Source organism: Polistes fuscatus, unplaced genomic scaffold (genome assembly GCF_010416935.1).
Source record: "Polistes fuscatus isolate 324 unplaced genomic scaffold, CU_Pfus_HIC Scaffold1, whole genome shotgun sequence".
Taxonomy (NCBI): domain Eukaryota; kingdom Metazoa; phylum Arthropoda; class Insecta; order Hymenoptera; family Vespidae; genus Polistes; species Polistes fuscatus.
The window spans coordinates 12,336,592-12,357,056 of NW_025112997.1; the positions used below are offsets into that span (position 1 = coordinate 12,336,592).

A 20,465-nucleotide genomic window follows, 5' to 3' on the forward strand; every position below is an offset into this window, starting at 1 on the left:
GTTTAATAAGGAATAATATATTTACACTTAAAATTGAAACTGTTTCACTTACTGGTCCAAGTTTAAATTTTTTATTGTATATCAAGTTTATGTGGATCGGTAAACCTTGCTGTGAAAATATAAAACAATGCAGGCAAAGGAACCAATACAAGCATCGCAGGATGAAAATCAATACCACGTAGTTTAGCAACAGCCACTACTCCGTAACCATGTAACAACCAATGACCAATTATTACTATTGCATTTTTCACATCTTTTACTGAACTAAGTAATAGGGACTTCATAGTCTGTAAAAAAATAGTAGATTAGTATTAATAAAATATATATGATATACAAAAGTAAATAAAAATCTATAAAATTATTTACCTGATTTAATTTGAAAGCAAAATGCGCTGCATTAGATAAGACTGACAAAATAATAGTGATATAAGGAAATGAGTAATCTGTAAAATAATATTACATAAATTCTAAAAGTATTCTATTAATTTAATAAAAATCTTTTTATGATTTATTCCTTATTTACATATGAGACCTCCTCCGACAGCATGTAAAAGTGCTAAAATAGGATAGAAATATAGAGCAGCGTATATTGAAAATTTTCCATGTTTAGGCAAGAATTTTTTTGCTATCATTGGCCTTATAATCAGCATAATAACTACACCAAGAGCATAAAAAACAAAAACCATGGTATATCTACAAAATAATAAAATATGGATTAATTTATACATATATATATTTATATATGTAAATAATGTTTGATTAAAGAAATCTCATTGAAAAATTGAAATATGCAATTAGAATGTTACTAACAAAGGATATACTGCTTCTTGAGTACAGTGCAAAGTTGTTTCATAATTTGGACTAGGATTGTGTAATAGCGTATACCAGTCTGAAAGACGACGTGTTTTACAAGATCTTATTTCAAATGTACCGATAGGATCAGTTAATTGTAAAGTAATGAGTGATGCACTCAAAACTTCAAATAATGCTGATAGATGCAATGCGATGACTTCTTTAGGTATGTTTCGTCTCATTGAAACTCCATCGATACAGAACCAATGTAAAACTAATGCTAGCAATGCCATGAATCCAAGATATAACCAATCATAGGCTATAGGTGTATCTTCACAAAGAATACAAGCGGAAGAACCATTTGTTCTAAATCCACGAGGACAAGCACCACAATCACTCCAATTTTCATTTGATAATAATTCTCTTCCGCAATAAATACCAGGACATCGTGTTAAAGTATTCATACTTAAAAAATTAACACATAGTTTTTATAAAAAGTTAATTCTACTTAGTTTTAAAATATACGTAAATGTATAACACAAATATTTAATATTTTTAAACAAATAATATTTATATATTGGTTCATATTTGTATCATTATTTGAATTCATATAAAATCACATTATCATCAGCTTAAAAATATGAGTCAATATCAGCTAGTACTTATTTTATTTGATATTTTAATGTCACTGTAATATCATTAAAAATTTTTAAACTTCCTATAACCTTAAAATAGACAATACGAATTTGTTATTTACTTTCAAAATCTATTAACCACGATACACATTACATGTACGTATGTATGTCATAATAATATATGGTTACACTTATAATGCATGCAATTGCGGACAGTTGATGGAAACGTGTTCATATTTTAGTCGATAAAGTAGATTTTGATAAAATAATTTAAGCGCGAATTTTTTCTATATTGTTTATGTCAATGACAAAATTGAATCTTCAAAGTGTGCGAAAATTATTATGAGTAACATTTTGCTACTACTTTCTAAACTTTAACTGTGTGTAATAACGATAACAATGATTTGATATTTTCTTTAAATGTTTTATTTTATAACGAAAAATATCCAAGATGGAAATTACGTGGACAAATACTCGTAAAAGTTTAAAAAATTTTGCAAGTATATTAATGTGTGGAAAGTGGTAACTTCTGTTAATCAAATTTAATTTTTTTTATTTACAAAATAATTACAATATTAACAAAATTCTTTTTCTTTATAATTTTTGTTTATTTTATTTATAGTGGAAACAAACCGATAATTCCAGTTAGATATATCAGTTGTGGAGATTTTTTCTGTTCAAACTGTGCAAGAAACTGTGATGGTAAATGTTATTTATGTGGTGTACCAGTTAGACCAAATGAAATACGTACTGATCATACAATATTAAATCTTATACGTGATTGTGATACTATTGCAAATGTAATAAAAGAAGAGTAAGGTTTATTAATGTATTATAAAAAATAAGAAAAAAAATAGTACACACATATATTTGTTTATATCGATATTAAATATTACATTATTTGTTTATGTATAACATTAACAGGAATTTATGGGATATGAAAGTTAACAACAAAAATATATCGTTAAGAAGTAATGCATTACCGAATAATTCCTATACCAATAATACTGATAATAAAATTACCAATTATCAATTACCAAGGAGTGTTGCCAAAAATATAAATAAACGCAATCCGAAGGGTGAAACTTCTTTACATGCAGCTTGCATAAAGGTATATTTATTTATTTATTAATAGTTATTCTTCTCAGAAGGCTTAAGCATTAATACAAAAAATTAAAACAAAAAAATGTTTGTTTTAATAAATTTGCATAAAATAAATTTTATTCTTTTACAGGGACAAAAAGAAATAGTGGAATCTCTGCTTAATGCTGGTGCAAACCCAAATACAAAGGATAACGCTAACTGGTCACCATTGGTAAATTAACATAGTTTTATTCATTCTCAAATGCAATTGTAACAATTATTTTGTTTATTGATTTATTTTAATTCTTTCCACAGCAAGAATGTATTAATTTAGGTTTTTATGAAATATGTAAGTTACTCTTAAAAGCTGGTGCATATCCTAATATACCAGGTATTGATAATAGGACACCTTTACATGAAGCAGTTTTAAATGATAGAATAAGAGAAGCAAAATTATTACTTGAATATCATGCTAATAAGGATGTTTACGATCAGTTTGGTAAAAAACCTATGTATGTATTTATTTATCATAAATACCATATTTAACATTTAAGAATTTGATTTTTACCAATTTAATAAAATGTTATATATTTTATCTCAGAGATTATTGTATCTCTAAAGAAATGCAGCAAGTTTTATCAGACGGAGACTTATTTTCTAATAATGCAGAAAGCGAATATGATTTAAATTGCACTCTGAATCAGACATTATGCCAAACCAATTTGACTGTATATTTATCAAATTTAAATGAAGTAAGCAAAAAATTGTTTGAGAAAGCTGCCTCGAAACATAAAATAAAATCTCTACCTACCTTTAAGTACGTATAAATCAGAATAATATAACCTTATATTTTCTAAAATATATATATTTATATATGAAATATTATTTTAATTTAATATTTTAGATCAAGCGTAACTCATGTAATAGTGGAAGCGAACAATAAAAATATTACTAATCTCACTTATGATGTTATGCTTGCTATACTCAATGGCAAATGGTTACTCACTAGCGAATGTAAGATTTCTATATTCTAAATATTTATTTATATACTTATATATATTCTTTTTTTATAGGGATTTCAATGTGTTTAGAATTGGAAGATGTACATCAAATGGAATTAGAATTATTTGAAGTCAGTGGTTGTCCTATTTTGGGAATACCTAAGCGAGCAAGACAAAACCAAGAACATCAAGTACACACATTGCATGAAAATATTTTTTTATTATTTATTTATTCAATAATAGCAAAATATACCTAAAATTAGGTATATTAGGCGCTGTACTAATTATTAATAATTATATAAAAATATTATTATTTTTCAGAATCCACGATTATTCAATCGATGTTTCTTTTATCTTGCTTTACAAGTTGACGTCGTTTATACTATTGGCGATGTTCATTTAACGAAAAAAGAAATAACGGAGCTAATAAATGCTGGTGATGGAACTGTCCTTATTAGAGAACCAAATCCAGAAGATATAAAAGACAAGGAGCAATGTATTCCATTTCATATTGCTTGTAATCCTCGTCATCCTTTATTCAAGTGTACGCACTACATTATATATGCTCCTGGTAATGACGAACCACGTATTAAGTACAACATGTCTCACATAAAAAGTCTTCCTCTGATATGGCTAATTGAATGTATAGAAAAGTTTACTTTACTTAATCCCTCATATATAGGTTTATAATATAATAATTCTGTTTTATAATTTATTCGGTCATCGATGTTTATTATTTAGTCGATTTCTTCGTCAATAAAATTTTTCCCACGATTTGTCATTACATATGTATGTTCTCTGAGGGTTTAAAACCATTAACATCTTTATCAAATACTTTGAAAATGTTTCTTTATCTCCTCTTTGTTGTCAGTATCCTTCATTCATATTGATATCATCATTGTGATGAAAATTCTTCATATATAATTAATTATTTTGTTTTATATATTTATTATCTTTAAAAAAAACATATTTTTATTTATATTATTATATTTCTTGGATAAAAGTAGTAAATGTAGAAAATAATAAGTAGTAATTGATTACGTCTTTTAATATATACGTTAATAACACTACTCTTATATGTACAATAAGATATAGGGTACAATTCACCCCTATTTCCCCCTTCCTTCGGCCCCTAATACATACGCAACTTATAGTAAATATGCAGCTTGCATAGGCAACGATAATTGTTGAAGAAAAATATCGTACGGTATAATGTTGGTACGTTTACGGATAAAGTACCGTTAGTTGTGTACATGTGTATTATACGTATTACACATTATGTGAATTGTATTATATGTATCTATATATACAAGACGCGAGTCTTACACACAGTTGGACGAAGTAAAAGAATTGGAAGCGGGTAGGTAGGGACGAATCTGATGACCGAGAAGCAAAAAAGTAGCGATAAAGAAGATAAAAAAACGGGGAAGAAAAAAAATAGTGAAAGAGATTGAGTACCAATGAAATTACATGTTATGAAAAAGAAAGAAACGTTCGTTCGTAAGCGTAGTATGGTATCTCAAAGAACATAGTAGTAAAGCCAAGAGAGAAAGGTCTTTGCCACACACTCGTAAGACTATCCGCATTGCGCGCGATAGGATTTAAATGAATATTTACGTGTATATATTATATACAGGGTGTTCCAAAAGTCGCTTTATTGAGAAAAGAAAAGCAAAACAAAATATCAATATTGATTTAACTGATAGAATAACAATATTTTTATGCTTTTTTTTTTATTTAATGGTAAAAATTTCCGATTAAAGTGTTACGGTAAAAAAAGTACGAATTGGTGATGATGTCACTCTAAATAGCTACTAAACAAAATTTATAATTTTTCGGCTCGGTAAAGTGACTTTTGATATATCTTGTATATATATATATATATATGTTGGGAAGAACTCAATAAAATATATAAATTTTTTATCTGTCAATATGTTTGTTTTAAATTAAAATTTCAATATATTCCGAAAATGTTGACAGACAGAGTATGTATATACATTTTATTTGACTATTTTGTATATTGTATATATATTACAATATATATATTTTCATCGTTTAAAATAAATTATTTAAAAAGTAAAAGAACTATTATTTTTCTCTCTCTTTAGATTTTTTAAAAGAAAAGAAGGTAGAAAAAATAGGAGTGTAATAGATCGAGGAAGTAGAACAAGAAAAGAAATGGGATACGCGTTATAAAATGATTGACCATTTAGAGAAGTCAATAAAAATAGATTAAAGATGTAGGAATACACATCAGAGATATCCCCTGCCATCAACCCTCCTCTCTCTCTTTCTTTCTCTTTTCATAATCTCTCCTTCTTCTTCGTTCTTCGTTCTTCATTGACCTTCTTCTCTCCGTAAAGGTTTCCTTATCCCCACCTTTCCTTTTTCCGAATACTACTCCTTGAGGCCGGTCAGAGGAGAGAAGGCATCGTCCTTCTCATGTACTGTACCAAAGACGACGAGTGGCATTAGGAGTAAGAAAGAGAGATAGTTCGCACCCTGACCCACAAGTGGATATCGCTTTTCTTTCACTCCAATCAGTCAGTCAGTCAGTCAGTCAGTTAGTCGATCGGACACCGACGGTAAAGTGACGGATTCTACTTTCCGTGTTGTTAAAATTTCTTACAATAATTATCATTGAATTATACGTGATGAAATTCGTGTTCTTTTTTAAGGTTCGCGTGATATATTCGTCGGAAGGATAGTGTGTATTTGAAAGAAAAAACAACAAAGTATAAACATTTTTTTCTTTTGCCTCCCCCCCTCATCGCAATTTTGTACGTTCTCCCAGAATCAAAGAAGAAGAGAATTTTATTTTAACGATAAAAATAAATTTGTAGAGAGAAATAAACAGAGAGATTTACAAAAAGATATAGAAAAAGAAAGAAAGAAGAAGAAGAAATATTCAAAGATGATACTAAGAACAGCCCTAAGGGGGGGCATCGTCCTTTTCCTTCTACTCATCGGAAGATCGGTCGATGCCCAAGACGATGACTCTTTAGCCGGCAGCTTCTTATCAGGTAAATATTCATGTTTAATAAATTTTTCCTCTTCCTCTCTTGCGTTATATATTATTATAAATTTTAGATTAAAGATCTTCGTCAAATTGTAAGCTCATATACCGGAACGTGTCATATCCGATCCCATTTTTACGAGCAGGAAAAGAAAGCGATTTGTAAGAAATCCGGAACGAGTAGAAATCTTTTTATCTGAAAACGTATACTTACATACATACACACACACACACACATATATATATATAAAACAGACACACACATTCAAAATATCATAGTAACGTTACGTATTTATAAAGTGTATTTAGAGTGTATCCTATGTAAAAGATGACTCTAATTGTAAGATGATCGAGAAAATAAAGAAAGCGAGTATCTGTAAGATATATACATATATACTTATATGCGTGTAGGTACGAGTCGAGGTTTCGAGAAATAGAAATTCGCATACGCGCGCGAGTATGCGGCGCACGCTTTTATAGGTAGAATCTGGAAGGATGCGACTGTCCCACTTAGGATCGTTATAGCGTGCTATGCGGATAACGTTCGGATTCGTTGGCGGGTATGAAGACTGCCTGCCAAATGGATAAAGTAGTATACGTGGACAATTATTTTCTAACGTGATAACGTATATATTATAAATAATAAAACGAATGTTAATTAATCTCAAAAAAATGTTGATTTAAGTATCATCAACGTTAAGAATGATAATAATCAATGATATTTATTATAATATATAATCGATATATTACCATAACGGTTTCTATATTATACCCCTGTTTTATTGATTGATTTGTTCTTTTTATGTTCCAATATTATATTAAAATAGAAAGAAGTAGTATAGAATTTAAATAAAGTGGACGCGATAAAATGGAATTCGTGAGATTTAGGAGATTAAACGAAGATCGATACGACACGATAGATTGTTCGAACTATTGGTAATGATTGAATATTTGACAAAGTATTTTCTACGTCATAGTCAAGTTCAAAAAAAACTATTACGTTAGATACGGAAGGATAGGAGGAGGAAGAGGCACGTGTGTAAGAGCCGTCGTCTTTGGCTACATGCGACGAGTTGTGGCGCTCGTTAACTACCGTTATGTTTGTTTGGGCCGTTATGCCTGCCAAAGTGAAACCAACTGGCTTTCCTCGATACGTTGCATGCGAATATCACGGATACTACTAACCGTTTTTTTTTTCTCCCGTCCCCGTACAGCTAAACGTCCTCCTCGAACCTTTTTTCTTCTGTGACTTTCTTAGATTTTTTTTATTTTTTCTTGTTGTTGTTGTTGTCTTTCGAAAAGATCGAATACGTAAGAAAAGTTATTTGGAAATTTAAAGGAAATAGGAAAGAAAATCTTAAACTTTTCCTGGTCACGTTAAATAACAGTATAGTTTATACGAGTTGACCGGAAGTTCCCTTGTTGCTCCTATCGCTTAACGGATCACGCGAGTTCCTCTTCTTGCTTGGGTAGCATTAAACTACGACATTCCATTCTCTCTCTCTCTCTATATATATATATATATATTGTAGAGTGTATAGATTTACATTTATATCTTTCCAAGTACACGATTAAAATTTCAACGAAATGGATTTAGATGTTAAATTATTTCAATGTTAGGGAGAATGATCAGTAAAATACTTTGATAAATAAATTCCCAACAACGGGGTCGTTAACTTCTTCCTACGATACCTAATGTCAAGATCAAGTTCAATCATCCTTGACCACTTTGTAAGCCGATCGTAGAATTACGTATGCAGGAATTTCTTCGCAGCCTATGGTGTTCAGACAGCTGCACCCGATATACAGTTACCTTTAACTTTGGGATTTAGGATAAGGGAAATGTACATGGTTACTACTACATAACATTGATAGTTTTTACCTTTTCGTTATACTTTCGGAGGAATATTATTTTCTTGTTTAAAATGATTCCATTTAAAAAAACTTAGGTCTCTTGGATTCTATAACAAGCACGGCTAAAAGTGCGGATTGTCCTGGCGTTTGCGTGCACGCACTTGCAACATTGATGTGCGATGAAGTATTAGAGGATGTTCAATGTCCAACAAGTAGCATGCGATGCTGTGTCATTGAGCCGGTTAATTCTTCTTCATCGTCTTCCGATGAAAATTTCGTCGAACAAACTACTACGACTCCTGTCGTATTGTCGAGCACAACCCCGTCTACAACGACGACAACGACGACTATGACGACGACGACTACGACAACAACACCGGCAACTACGACGACAACGACGAAAGCGACTACTACTACGGCTTCTACTACTGCGAATAAAGTGAGTTTATTGATACCGATATCGATGTTAACGATATTCGATCAAACGTAGTTACCTAATAAATTCAGATAACTGAATCTTTTTCTAGCAAAACGAGCCGGCAGATAAATCTCAAGGTACGTTAAATCGAATGTTTGTTTAAATAAAAGGAAAAAGGGAATTTAAAAACGTTTCTCACGCAATTATCGTGTAATTAACAGGACAAATGTGTTCGGGAATATGTATGCCGGAAAGAATAGCCGATTATTGCGATGCCATACTTGTCATAGATTCTTTATGCAAATTGGGACACAAATGTTGCGTCACGAGAGATGCCTTTGGTGATTCTCCGCCCGCAGAATTATTGGTTATCGATCGTACTAATTCCAGTCGAAACAATACGTCTAACAAGAGTAGTATACTTTCTCAAACGAGTACAAGACCTGGTATTCACTCGACGAATCCATCAATGGCCACGACCACGACAACAAGTACTACATGGATGTCGACTAAACGACCGTCAACGGCTATTGCAACAACGACGAGTACGACGACGATGCAAACAAGACCAAAACCTACTTTGAGAAAACCGTGCAAAGGCGAATGTACCAGCGGCCTATATGCTCTATTCTGTGATAACATTGATACCGAAGCTGATTGTCCAGGAGATGGATCTTGTTGTATCACTGAATTACCTGTAAAAGAGGTACATAAATTTAAAAAAGATTTTATTTGACCCACTCATTTCCATAATCGATTAATTCCACTTATAGTTATATAAATTATCCTATTATTTATCAATAATAAATCAAATTGCAATTGTATTACCCTTGAATAATATTAAGCCTAATTATTTGAAACGTTTATTTAAAAAAAAAAGTGAAGTTAATTGTTTTGTTAATTATTTTAGAAACAAAAAGAATAAGTTTTATATAAAATTTATGTTTAGGAAGTAACAACAACCGTCCGTCCAACTACAACAAGGCCCTCGCCTCCTCAACCTAAATTACAACCTTGCCCTGGCTTCTGCTTGTTGACAATCATGGCAGCATTCTGTGAACGACCAAACTTGATTATCGCTAAAACGTCCACATGTCAATCTGGATCGATCTGCTGTGACAACACGAAAAGTCCGCCGCAGGTGATTCTATTTCTTTTTTACGGTAAACCCCTCCTCCCCAAAGGAAGATAAGAGTCGAGGCAAGTAAAGATTTCGGAAAAATGTAATATGAATCGAGCGTTAAATAGATAACACGATCTTTTCAAAAAGGAGACTCATCGACCGACTTCTTCCAAATTAGACTCCAAGACCACGACCGAGACCTACCACGAGACCAACAACCACCATTACTTTACCACCTGATCCACGTCCGGAGTGTCCTGGTTCTTGCATCGTATCTTACTTATCCTTCACTTGCTTTAGTAAGTAAATATCATCTTTTACCATTGTCTCTTATTAAGAGAAAGAAAAAAAAAGAAATCTACATTTTCCTTTCATCAATTGATTCATAGGAAATGCGGAATTAACGAGTTTGTTCAAGTGCAAGAAACAGGGACATCAATGTTGCGCACCGAAATCATTAATCAGAGAACTTCACGGTGGTAATAGCAGTGAACCGATTTTGACTAACAGGAATGATACTTACAGCAATATCGTTACGGTTAGACCACATACAACAACCTTCGCTCCGACAATTTGTAAGCTATTATATTTTGCAGAAAGAATTTTTTCTTTCTTTTTTTTTTTTCTAATGTTTTTTCAAAAACTTTTTTTCCAAAAATTCTTCGGCAGATGAAACGACAACAATGGCGATGACAACGACTACGAAGAGTCCGGTGTACAGTAAATATGTATGCGGTGTAAAAGGAACCTCTCGTGGGCCGATTCAAGCTCGTAGCTTCGAAAGAAATGCTCGTGTAGTTGGTGGAGAAGATGCAGATGCCAACGAATGGTGTTGGCAAGTTGCTCTTATTAATTCTCTTAATCAGTACCTTTGTGGTGGTGCTCTTATCGGTACTCAATGGGTACTTACAGCAGCGCATTGTGTCACAAAGTAAGTAAAAATATTTTTATATAAATTCTTCTATTGTGGACTGGTCAATAAATAATGCCCAAATTTGTATATAGAAATAAACAATATTGTGTTAAATATATTTCACTGATAATATCGGCATTATTTTTATTGATCAACCTAATATTTGTGATCGGTACATATAATTATATTACAATTATATTTATATCATATAAATTGTGCGAATTTTTTGATTTAGTCCACTGTCATAATTACTAGCATGTGTATAATATTTCCATTCCATGAGAGTAATGAAAATAAATGGTATTTACAGTATCGTGAGATCGGGTGATGCGATTTACGTAAGAGTTGGAGATCATGATTTAACTCGCAAGTATGGTAGTCCAGGTGCGCAAACGTTAAGAGTCGCTACGACTTACATTCATCACAATCACAATAGTCAGACTTTAGATAATGATATAGCTCTTCTTAAATTATACGGTCAAGCGGAATTAAAAGACGGAGTTTGTCTAGTTTGTTTACCTGCTAGAGGAGTTAGTCATACAGCTGGTAAACGATGTACGGTTACTGGCTATGGATACATGGGTGAAGGTAAAAACCTAAATATCTATTATGATATTCCGTTACTTTCTCTTGCAACATCGTATCTTTGCTTTTACAGCTGGCCCCATACCTCTACGAGTACGTGAAGCAGAAATACCGATCGTTAGCGACGCCGAATGCATTAGAAAAGTAAACGCAGTGACGGAAAAAATCTTCATACTTCCAGCTAGTAGTTTCTGTGCCGGTGGAGAACAGGGTAATGACGCATGTCAGGTATGTACACTGTTAAAACTATAATTGAGATTTATTATAACAATATATATGTATATATGAGTCGTTCAGTGCACACATCGATTAATTCCACTTTTTGAAAAATCTTAAATTTATGTGTCAAAGCACTTGGTATAATCATAACTTTTTATATTTATAATAACTTTCCTGAATAATGAAGATTAACACCATTAAACGGCAAAATTTTTGTGGCTATTGAAAAATAAGTAATTTATTTCAGAAACCATTTTGATTATTTTTTGGCTATTCTTTCTTGTTAATTTTATACACCATTAAATGAAAGCTATATCTGTATTTATGCATTCTACATTATATATATGAATCTATATTATAACAGGAATTTTAAAAAACAATGTACATTATTTCATTGCGTTTCTCAACTTTTTGTTTTATAGAGGTAATCGATGTGTGCACTGAACGGCTCATATAATGTTCAAAACAATTGAAGGATCACTACTGTGTGAACTGATTTTATTCTAACAACAAAGTGAATGGAACAAAAGAAAACAAAGAATAAATTTATCTAGAAAATTGAATTAAATTTTTTATCTCTTTATTGTATACACACATTTAAATATTAGAAATGATATGCCATTTAATTACGAAATCTTTTAACTGTTTTGAGCAATGGGTATATGATATATTTATATATGATGACAATATTCATGTTTTTGGTATATCTGTTAATATGTTATGTCCTCGAATATCATAGGGTGACGGAGGAGGTCCATTAGTTTGTCAAGATGATGGCTTTTACGAATTAGCTGGATTAGTATCATGGGGCTTTGGCTGTGGAAGGTTGGATGTTCCTGGTGTTTATGTTAAAGTATCCGCCTTCATCGGTTGGATAAATCAAATCATATCAGTGAATAATCTTTAATCGTCTTATACATACTACCGGAATTGTCCAATAGAACTGAGACGTTTATTTATTATTAATAAAACGTTGATACACTTTGGTGAGCATTGCGTTGTAATATGTTCAACGACGCGGTGTACGCGCAACGAGGATGACACGAATAAATTATTTAAAGTCATCCTCGGAAACGCATTTAATGCCTGTGCCAAAAAATTATATTTTATTAAAATGCTAAGCTAATTCTTTTTTTTTTTTGTATGCGTTTTAACTCCGTGGGATTTTTGAATAATAAGTAAACAAGAGGCTCGATAAAGAAAGTCCCCTATTTTGTTTTTAGACGAACGCAAGTGTGCTATATACTTTCGCATACTCATGACGATAAGAAAAATATTATTTTTCTAATCTCGATGATCCATGATAAATTTATATCTTTTTTGTGCGCTCATGTGTACACGCAATAATTTAAATTTATGTTCTATGTATTTAAAACACAAAAAAAGGAAAAAAAAGAAAAAAGTAAAAGAAAGAAAAAAAATAAGAATAAATTGTAACGTAAAAAAGTTATTTATTTATAGTAAAAATTGTCAATAATTTAACTCGGTATTCATATATATATATATATATATAATTTCTTTAGAGATATAATCTATATTTTACTAATGTTATTTCTTCTTTTTTTTGACGAATATTCCAATTACATAATGTAAATTAGCTATCTACGCTTATTATTACATTATGAAAGAGCTCTGAATATTATTAACTTTCCATTTATATTCAGATATTCTCTATTTCTCTCTCTAGAGTTGAAAGTTTCATAGAACAGTGCTTTGTAAATTACTGCCCTAATTTTCTAAGGTATCTTCCTAAATTTTATCGTTAAGAAATTGATATATTGATTTATAATAAAGAGTAGGAGGGGGGAGGTAGGTAGGATGAACTTGTAAATGCCCATATTAAATTTAGTCATTAAGCAATTTTAAATTTGATATACATTGAACATATTTTGTAATAGCATTCAATAAGAAATATTGAAATTGGAATAAACTACAAATTGACATGTAGACAATGGTCGATTTTTAAAATAAATATTTTTCAATTTTGTTATATATATGTGTATCACCTTACATTTGATTTTGATGAGTGTTTAACACATTAATGATATATATATTATGTTTTTTATAAGAAAATAGAAAAAATACATAGCAAAACACTAAAATTCTTGTTTTTTTTCTTTTTGTTGAAATTAAAATTTATCTATTTAACAAAAAGTTTGACAAACTCTAATAAATTAACGATTTTTATTTATCATCTTGTAGAATTCAGGAAATTATAATAACAATGATGTTTTAGTATTATTATTTTTTGTCTTATAGAAAATCAGAAAAATACTATTTTTATGTCTAACAATAATACAATATCTTTTTTTCGCGTATATGATAATTTATTAATTTATTGACATCATCCACCTGTACACATACACTAATATGTACTATATTTGTTATAATAATATGATGAAAAAGTACAAATCAATTAAAAACAATACATATGCTCAAGAAGGATTATATACGATCAATTCTAGTGAAATACAATATATATATATATAAATATATCTAACTTTCTCTATATGTAAAAAAAGATAAAAACAAAGTTATTTTGTACGATTTCGTAGTATTCTTTTCTTTTTTTTTACAAAACATTTATTTCAAGTAATTCAGTTTCACTTTACTAGAATGTATGTATAAATATATTATCAGTTGTATGATCCAAGCACTTTTCGATTCGTAAGTTTAGTTTTTGATAATCGTTTGCTTTTCATCATGTCTGGTTTTAAAAATTCATCTTTGTCGTTTTCCTTATCATGGCTCTGTATATGTATACACAATTTTGTATAATTAATAATTAATAATTAATAATTAATAATTAAAAGTAGGTTCAATCGTTTATTCTAAATGTAATAATAAATGCTCACCTTTATAGATAAATCAGGTTCCGATTGAATATTGGTTTCAAAAGTTGGCCTTGGAATTAAGGAAATATCTGATGCTGAAGCAGCCCTGACAATGTTGTATTTAATCGTTTCATTCTGGTTGTTTGGTGACTCTTCGATTGTATTGCAAATTGGTGATGACGAAGTAATTGTTCCGTCTTCAAATAAAGTCGATGAAACGATCGATTCATTTCTGGGTGATTTGTTCATAATCGTATCTTCCTGTAATGATATTAATAAAATTATTTATATATGTGTATATATATATATATACCTTATCTCACACTTTACCTGGTCGGTATAGTTATTTCAGGAATTAACGGATTTCACAAAATAATGCTAACATATATATTTATATTGTATGTTAAATTAATATTACGTCTCTTATACCTATACACATATATATTACTATGATTAAATTAAATTATTTAAAATTATATAAATAATAATTAAAAATGATAACTTACATCACTTTCCGATGTGTCCATATTTTTTCTAATTTCTCTAAATCTTTGAAGAATACGTTCATGAGGAGAAGTTGAAGTCAAATGGCGAGGATATTGAAATTCTTTTCTTGCAGGTGTTGTACCTGGAGGATAACAATAAATGATCGTAAAAAGTTATTTAAAAAAATTTAATATTTTTAAGATACGTAGAAAAAGAGAAAGAGAAGTAAAAACCTGTTGCAATGTCATGCCGTAAATCTTCAATGAGGAATTTTTCGATTTCATGCTCTGTCATATGCAATTGTGCAATTATCCTATTATTGCACTCTATCGATTCTGTACTTCGGTCTTCCAACTTATTTCCAACTTGTGTATTAGCATATGTAGTTTCTACAGTTTCGTTGATATCCTATTTAAAAAAAAAAAAAAAAAAAAAAACAAAAAAAAAACAAAAAAAAAAGAACAAGTTATTGCAACTTTATATAAAAATATAGGGATAAAAATTATATACATTTTTTCATTGTAATATATATATATATATATTAATCATTGAACTTACTTTAACTGAAGTGGAAAGAACAGTTCTATCATTCTCTGTTTGATGTTTCAATACTTGCGCATGATCTTCCGAAAGATTTTTATATTTTTCTAACGCAGTAGACCTTGCAGATAATTCTGTTTGTATTTCTTCCGTTAAAACAATACTTTGCTCTAAAATTTGGTCTGCCAATGTCCTATTCTATAATAAAAGAATATTATCGTATCTCTTATTTTTATTTTAAAAAAGTTTGTTTCTTTATAAAATTAAACTTTATTTAATATTACCTCCTTTGTACTCGCGAAAACATCATTTCCAATTATTGAAATATCATTTTCTAATTTGTTTTGTAAACTTTGTTTCCTTTTTATGCCATTATTGCATTCATCTTTAACGTTATTACTAATTTTATTGCATGTTTCATTTACACGACTTAACATATCAGAAACTTCAGTACACCTTTTATTTTCATTTTTGCACAAATTATTGAATTGAAGATATACATCTTCGAACATCTAAAACAATTGTTGAAATGTATTTATAATTTTTATATTTATAAATAAATTTCAAAAAAGTGTCATAAATATGTCATTTAATATACCTTTGCAAATTGTCGATTTTCTTGTATAGTTTGATCTTGACTATGAAGTACATTTTGAACGGTTTGTTTTATTTCTTCTATGTTCTCACATAACTGATTGCATTCCCCAAGTCGATAAACACACATTTCGTTTATAGATGTTTTTGCTAATGTTGCTAAGTGATCAAGCTTTTGCGAAACACTTTCATTTAAAACGTTTAAGTTTTCAGCAATTTTAGTATTTACTAAGCTTTCAATTCTAGATACTAATTTTCTAGAAAATTCATCTAATCGATTACGCTCATCTTCGGTTACATGGGTAACAGTTTCTATTTCTTTCCTTAACCATTCTTTGTAAGTATTATACTAAAAAACGTATTATTAATGATTACTCTATTTAATGTATTAAGAAATGCAGTTAAATATAACTTACAGAATTGTCTATGTCTTTTGCTAATTTATTAGTAAGAAGATTGGTTGCTGTTAGTCCTTCATTGGTAACTGTTTCTAAATATACAAAAATTTTACATAAGTACATGCATTTTTTATAACACAATTTAAGATGAATAAAGAATTGTTTTTTTACCAATTTGTGTCTTCAGAGACATGCAAAATTGTACCAATTCATGTGAGTAAACAGATATATCATTTTCAATATCTTGAAAACGATTTTTAATATTATTTTGGAATTGTTGACTAAGATTTTGATTTTCTTCTTCTACTTTCCTATATATAAAACAAATGTAATTTTGTCAAATAATTATTATATAAGAAAAAAAAGAACAAACACATATTAATTATGTACTTACGTCTTACGACCAATTTTATCGTGTAATTTATAAGTATCTGTACTTGCTACATTTGCAACATTCAAAAGTGTCTTCGCTTGGGATAATAATATTTTTTCAGTCGATGCATGTTTTTCTACAAGATATTTCTGTTCATCTCTTTCCTGTTTAGTCATCTTTAAATGATCTTTAGTTGACTTTAATACATTGGTTGTGTTAGTTAAATTATTTTCCACTTCTTGCAACTTATTTGTCTGTATACTGTGTTCTACTTGCAAATCATTGAATAATTTCTGTAAGTTGAGAAATAAAAGAAAATATATAAAAGATATAATGCATTTATAAAAAAGTTAAAAATATGTTACTTCCAATAGTTTAGTTACCTCTTTATTTAGCATTGTTTCTTCGAGTGCTTTAATATGATTGATTTTTTCTTCTATCTCTCTACCTTGACAATCTATTAAACTTTGCATTTCATTATAATTATCTTGTGCAAGATAAACACCATTTCTTTCGCGTGTTGCTAATAAATCTCTTCTTAATCTCTCTATTTCCTCAGTATATTCTTTAAGTAATGCTTTCTTTGAAAGCTTTTGATTAATTTCTGGACGATTGGTAATATTTTTAGCTCTATGCGCATAGTCTAATGTTGATAAGGTTTCTTCCAAATTTATGCTGGCAGGAGATATCGTTGCAATTATAGATGTCTTTGTGCGTCCACCCAATGATTCTTGAAGAAGTCTCGTTAACTTAGATTCTCTATATGTTTAAAGCATTCATTTTTATATATGAATAAGAAAATTATTTAAATGTAATAATGCAACATAGAATTTAATTATTTTAATTATAAATACCTATATGGTATATGCGGTGCTCTTTCTACTAATGCTGTTATGACTCGTCCAAGAGTTAATAAAGATTGATTAATATTTCCAGCTTCCCTAGCTCTTCTATCAACTGCGCCAGATCTACCCACATTTTCACTTCCCGCTAAATCTACTAAATTTAATTTTCCTGTTTTCAAAAGCTCTTCTCCATCAATGGTGTTCTCTTTGATATGTACTGTGATTGAAAAAACTGTATGCGATCGACTAAAAAATAATCATGAAGATTATTAATATTTCAAATTATAGAGAATAGAAGCATTTCTTTTTTAAGAAATCATAAATTTTGTAAGACAATTATTATAACAACGCTTAATATTGTACCAACCTTGAGTGAGCATTCATCAATGTTGCAGCTGTTTGTCTTTTTTCTGACCCTTTTTCAAGGATCTTATAAACTTCACTTTTATTGTGTACAGTTACTTCTTCTAGACCATGAATGATAACAGCACCTTTTCTTGATGTGTCTTCATATAATCTAATAACAATATAGTAATATAAAATAAAAACATATAAAAACATATAAATATATAAATTTATAAATTAAAGCGTATTACAATTACCTTATTTTTGAAGCATCATCGTTGGGTGATAAAAGATCAAACAATTCTTCATTATAGAGTTCTAGAAAGCTGATTCGTACTGTGTATTCCTGAGCCTCTAATAATCGTAGTTCGTCAAACAAATGACTTAAAGTGCGCGGTATAATTCCAGCAGTTGTGTCCTAAATAGTATATGAATTAATTGAGCTTTTTACAAGCTAAAGCAATTAGATTCATTTTTAGAATTTTTTTAAATTTGCATGTTGAAACACTTAATCAATGCTTAACTTTTCATATTTTAAATTAATCTCTTTAATAATGAAGTTAACATATTCAGCAGCAAGTCTTTTTTGTTGAGCTATTCATTTAGGCCATGGTAGTGTGCCAGCCGTAGGAAATATAAGAATGTTGGCCATTGATAACTGATGTAGCTAGGACGGTAAGTCTAAAGCTGGTCCGGAAGAACCAGCATTTAATATGTTAACACCATAATACAATAAAATTTTATATGAACCTTTATAAATTTTCTTTACTTTTTGTTTTACATAGTTAATCAATTAGGCAAATGAGTAGCTCAATTAATAAAGTAAATAAATTATTAAAAGTAATTAATGTTTAATAATAAAATAAATTACGCTTTGCCAATGTAGAGCTGGATCATTGCAGACGCCTTCCATAGTGAATGTTTTTCCTGTACCAGTTTGTCCATAAGCAAACACCGTACAATTATATCCAGCCAAAACTTCTTCCAATAGAGGACTAACAATAGCATTGTATACATGAATCTAAATTAGATATAAAATTAAATTAATTGCAATGATAAAATATTTAAAAAAAAAAAAAAAAGAAAACATAAATTATAAAACAATATGCATACCTGCTTTGATGATGGACCGAATACTTCATCAAATGTAAACTTTTTTGAAAGTTTGTCTTGTGGTCTTTCGCGTATTATTACTTCTTTATTTGATGGTACATCCACCACTGACACTGATTTTCCAATTCGTTCTGCATTGTTTATCGGCCTGATTAAATATAAAAATAAATGATTATACACGATAATAAAAATAAAAGTAAAAATTAGTATAAATCTTGTATAAAATAATATTATCTTTTTTTTTCGCGCACCTGACTCGTACAAACACTTGTATATGTTGATTTTTATCCTTTTTTCCAGTGCGCGTCTCATTCATCTTTTTAACCTTTAATAATCGTAGATTTTCCGTTTGATAAATCCTTCTGTATTTATAAACTTTCTGTTGTAAGACCTTCTTTCTGTAATAATATACGCGTGTTTAATCACAACTTTTCCGTTACAAAATTTAAATTGAATAGTTTGTGCGACCAACGCCAAGATAGGTAAATGCGTTCGTGAATGCATCTGATTCGAACATTAAAGTAGTGTCAAGTGTAATGAACCAATCAACGTTCTTTATTCTTGACTAATCATTTTTCAGTATATTAACAGGTCGTAAATAAAGTATCATTCATCGTGTACATCATAAGCTCTATGAAAATCATTCTTAATGTACGTTTGTGTTATGACGTGTAGTTTGGTAAAAGATAAAAAGACAATAGAAAAAAAACATTAGACAAATTGTAAATAATATCACATTCAAGGTATCTAAATGTTATATATTACATTGTGACTTAAATGATAAATTATATTAAAAAATTATATATACTTTACTTATAATATTCTTTTAGAATAGTAAATCAGTTTTATCAGAGTATTTGTTTCTTTCAGATGATAACCGATGTACAACTTACTGTTTTCTGTAACATGCTTGGGATTATGCTATTTTGTCTAGTGTTTCTATTTCATTACATAAATGCGAATTATTCAAAATGAGTGGGCATATTTATATATCATTTCAAGAGACTACATTATAACAGTTTATAGGTTAGTCGATGATTATGCAGACCACTCATTAGATTTCATACGATGTAAATCATTTTGATAATATATAATACGACATTAATAAATTTTATTCTTATATTATTCTTTCCCTTAACAATTAAATTCATCGATCTTCGACTGGGAACATTAGTCTGTTATAGAACATATTTTATTTAAATACAGACTTAACTTTAGCATATATAATTTATGGATTTTATATATTTATCATATTTTTATTTATTTAAAATGAAATGTACTTATAATTTATACGTTAT

At 29.5% G+C, this 20,465-nt stretch overlaps 5 protein-coding genes and 2 long non-coding RNA genes across 8 annotated transcripts; 5 read left to right on the top strand and 2 right to left on the bottom strand.

Moving 5' to 3' along the window:
• Positions 1-48: 48 nt before the first annotated feature.
• LOC122518918 (JNK1/MAPK8-associated membrane protein) lies at positions 49-1,601 on the bottom strand. Its single transcript, XM_043638073.1, has 4 exons — positions 811-1,601; positions 524-693; positions 367-443; positions 49-287 (listed from the first exon to the last, which is right to left on the bottom strand). Exons 1-4 carry the CDS (start codon positions 1,254-1,256, stop codon positions 72-74), a joined length of 909 nt encoding a protein of 302 aa, XP_043494008.1. The 5' UTR covers positions 1,257-1,601; the 3' UTR covers positions 49-71.
• Positions 1,602-1,738: 137 nt separating this feature from the next.
• LOC122518905 (BRCA1-associated RING domain protein 1-like) lies at positions 1,739-4,345 on the top strand. Of its 2 annotated transcripts, XM_043638055.1 has the most exons (9): positions 1,739-1,949; positions 2,050-2,241; positions 2,352-2,538; positions 2,662-2,742; positions 2,826-3,022; positions 3,112-3,327; positions 3,415-3,524; positions 3,584-3,702; positions 3,833-4,345. In XM_043638055.1, the coding sequence occupies exons 1-9, from the start codon at positions 1,879-1,881 to the stop codon at positions 4,199-4,201; spliced, it is 1,542 nt and encodes a 513-aa protein (XP_043493990.1). In that variant the 5' UTR covers positions 1,739-1,878; the 3' UTR covers positions 4,202-4,345. The 2 variants fall into 2 exon arrangements, with proteins under 2 accessions (XP_043493990.1, XP_043493997.1); XM_043638062.1 differs by lacking the exon at positions 1,739-1,949 and having other exon boundaries at positions 2,050-2,129.
• A 1,592-nt stretch (positions 4,346-5,937) lies between these two features.
• Positions 5,938-6,383, top strand: LOC122518926. The gene is made up of 2 exons (XR_006304188.1): positions 5,938-6,096; positions 6,190-6,383. It is a non-coding gene; the product is annotated as an uncharacterized LOC122518926 (long non-coding RNA).
• Positions 6,384-6,459: 76 nt separating this feature from the next.
• LOC122518934 lies at positions 6,460-6,913 on the top strand. Its single transcript, XR_006304199.1, has 2 exons — positions 6,460-6,534; positions 6,602-6,913. It is a non-coding gene; the product is annotated as an uncharacterized LOC122518934 (long non-coding RNA).
• A 1,220-nt stretch (positions 6,914-8,133) lies between these two features.
• Positions 8,134-12,904, top strand: LOC122518879 (protein masquerade-like). Its single transcript, XM_043638003.1, has 10 exons — positions 8,134-8,820; positions 8,909-8,936; positions 9,021-9,505; positions 9,749-9,940; positions 10,101-10,221; positions 10,312-10,497; positions 10,592-10,853; positions 11,146-11,423; positions 11,494-11,648; positions 12,379-12,904. Exons 1-10 carry the CDS (start codon positions 8,554-8,556, stop codon positions 12,544-12,546), a joined length of 2,142 nt encoding a protein of 713 aa, XP_043493938.1. The 5' UTR covers positions 8,134-8,553; the 3' UTR covers positions 12,547-12,904.
• Positions 12,905-14,229: 1,325 nt separating this feature from the next.
• Positions 14,230-19,668, bottom strand: LOC122518231 (kinesin-like protein Klp61F). Its single transcript, XM_043637030.1, has 17 exons — positions 19,419-19,668; positions 19,168-19,315; positions 18,926-19,075; positions 18,312-18,472; positions 18,077-18,226; positions 17,719-17,955; positions 17,248-17,623; positions 16,886-17,157; positions 16,663-16,802; positions 16,510-16,583; positions 16,098-16,442; positions 15,784-16,011; positions 15,518-15,697; positions 15,193-15,367; positions 14,980-15,101; positions 14,495-14,734; positions 14,230-14,389 (listed from the first exon to the last, which is right to left on the bottom strand). Exons 1-17 carry the CDS (start codon positions 19,481-19,483, stop codon positions 14,276-14,278), a joined length of 3,177 nt encoding a protein of 1,058 aa, XP_043492965.1. The 5' UTR covers positions 19,484-19,668; the 3' UTR covers positions 14,230-14,275.
• A 124-nt stretch (positions 19,669-19,792) lies between these two features.
• Positions 19,793-20,276, top strand: LOC122513230 (dolichyl-diphosphooligosaccharide--protein glycosyltransferase subunit 4). The gene is made up of 2 exons (XM_043629500.1): positions 19,793-19,910; positions 20,038-20,276. Exon 2 carries the CDS (start codon positions 20,038-20,040, stop codon positions 20,140-20,142), a length of 105 nt encoding a protein of 34 aa, XP_043485435.1. The 5' UTR covers positions 19,793-19,910; the 3' UTR covers positions 20,143-20,276.
• The last annotated feature ends 189 nt before the right edge of the window (positions 20,277-20,465 follow it).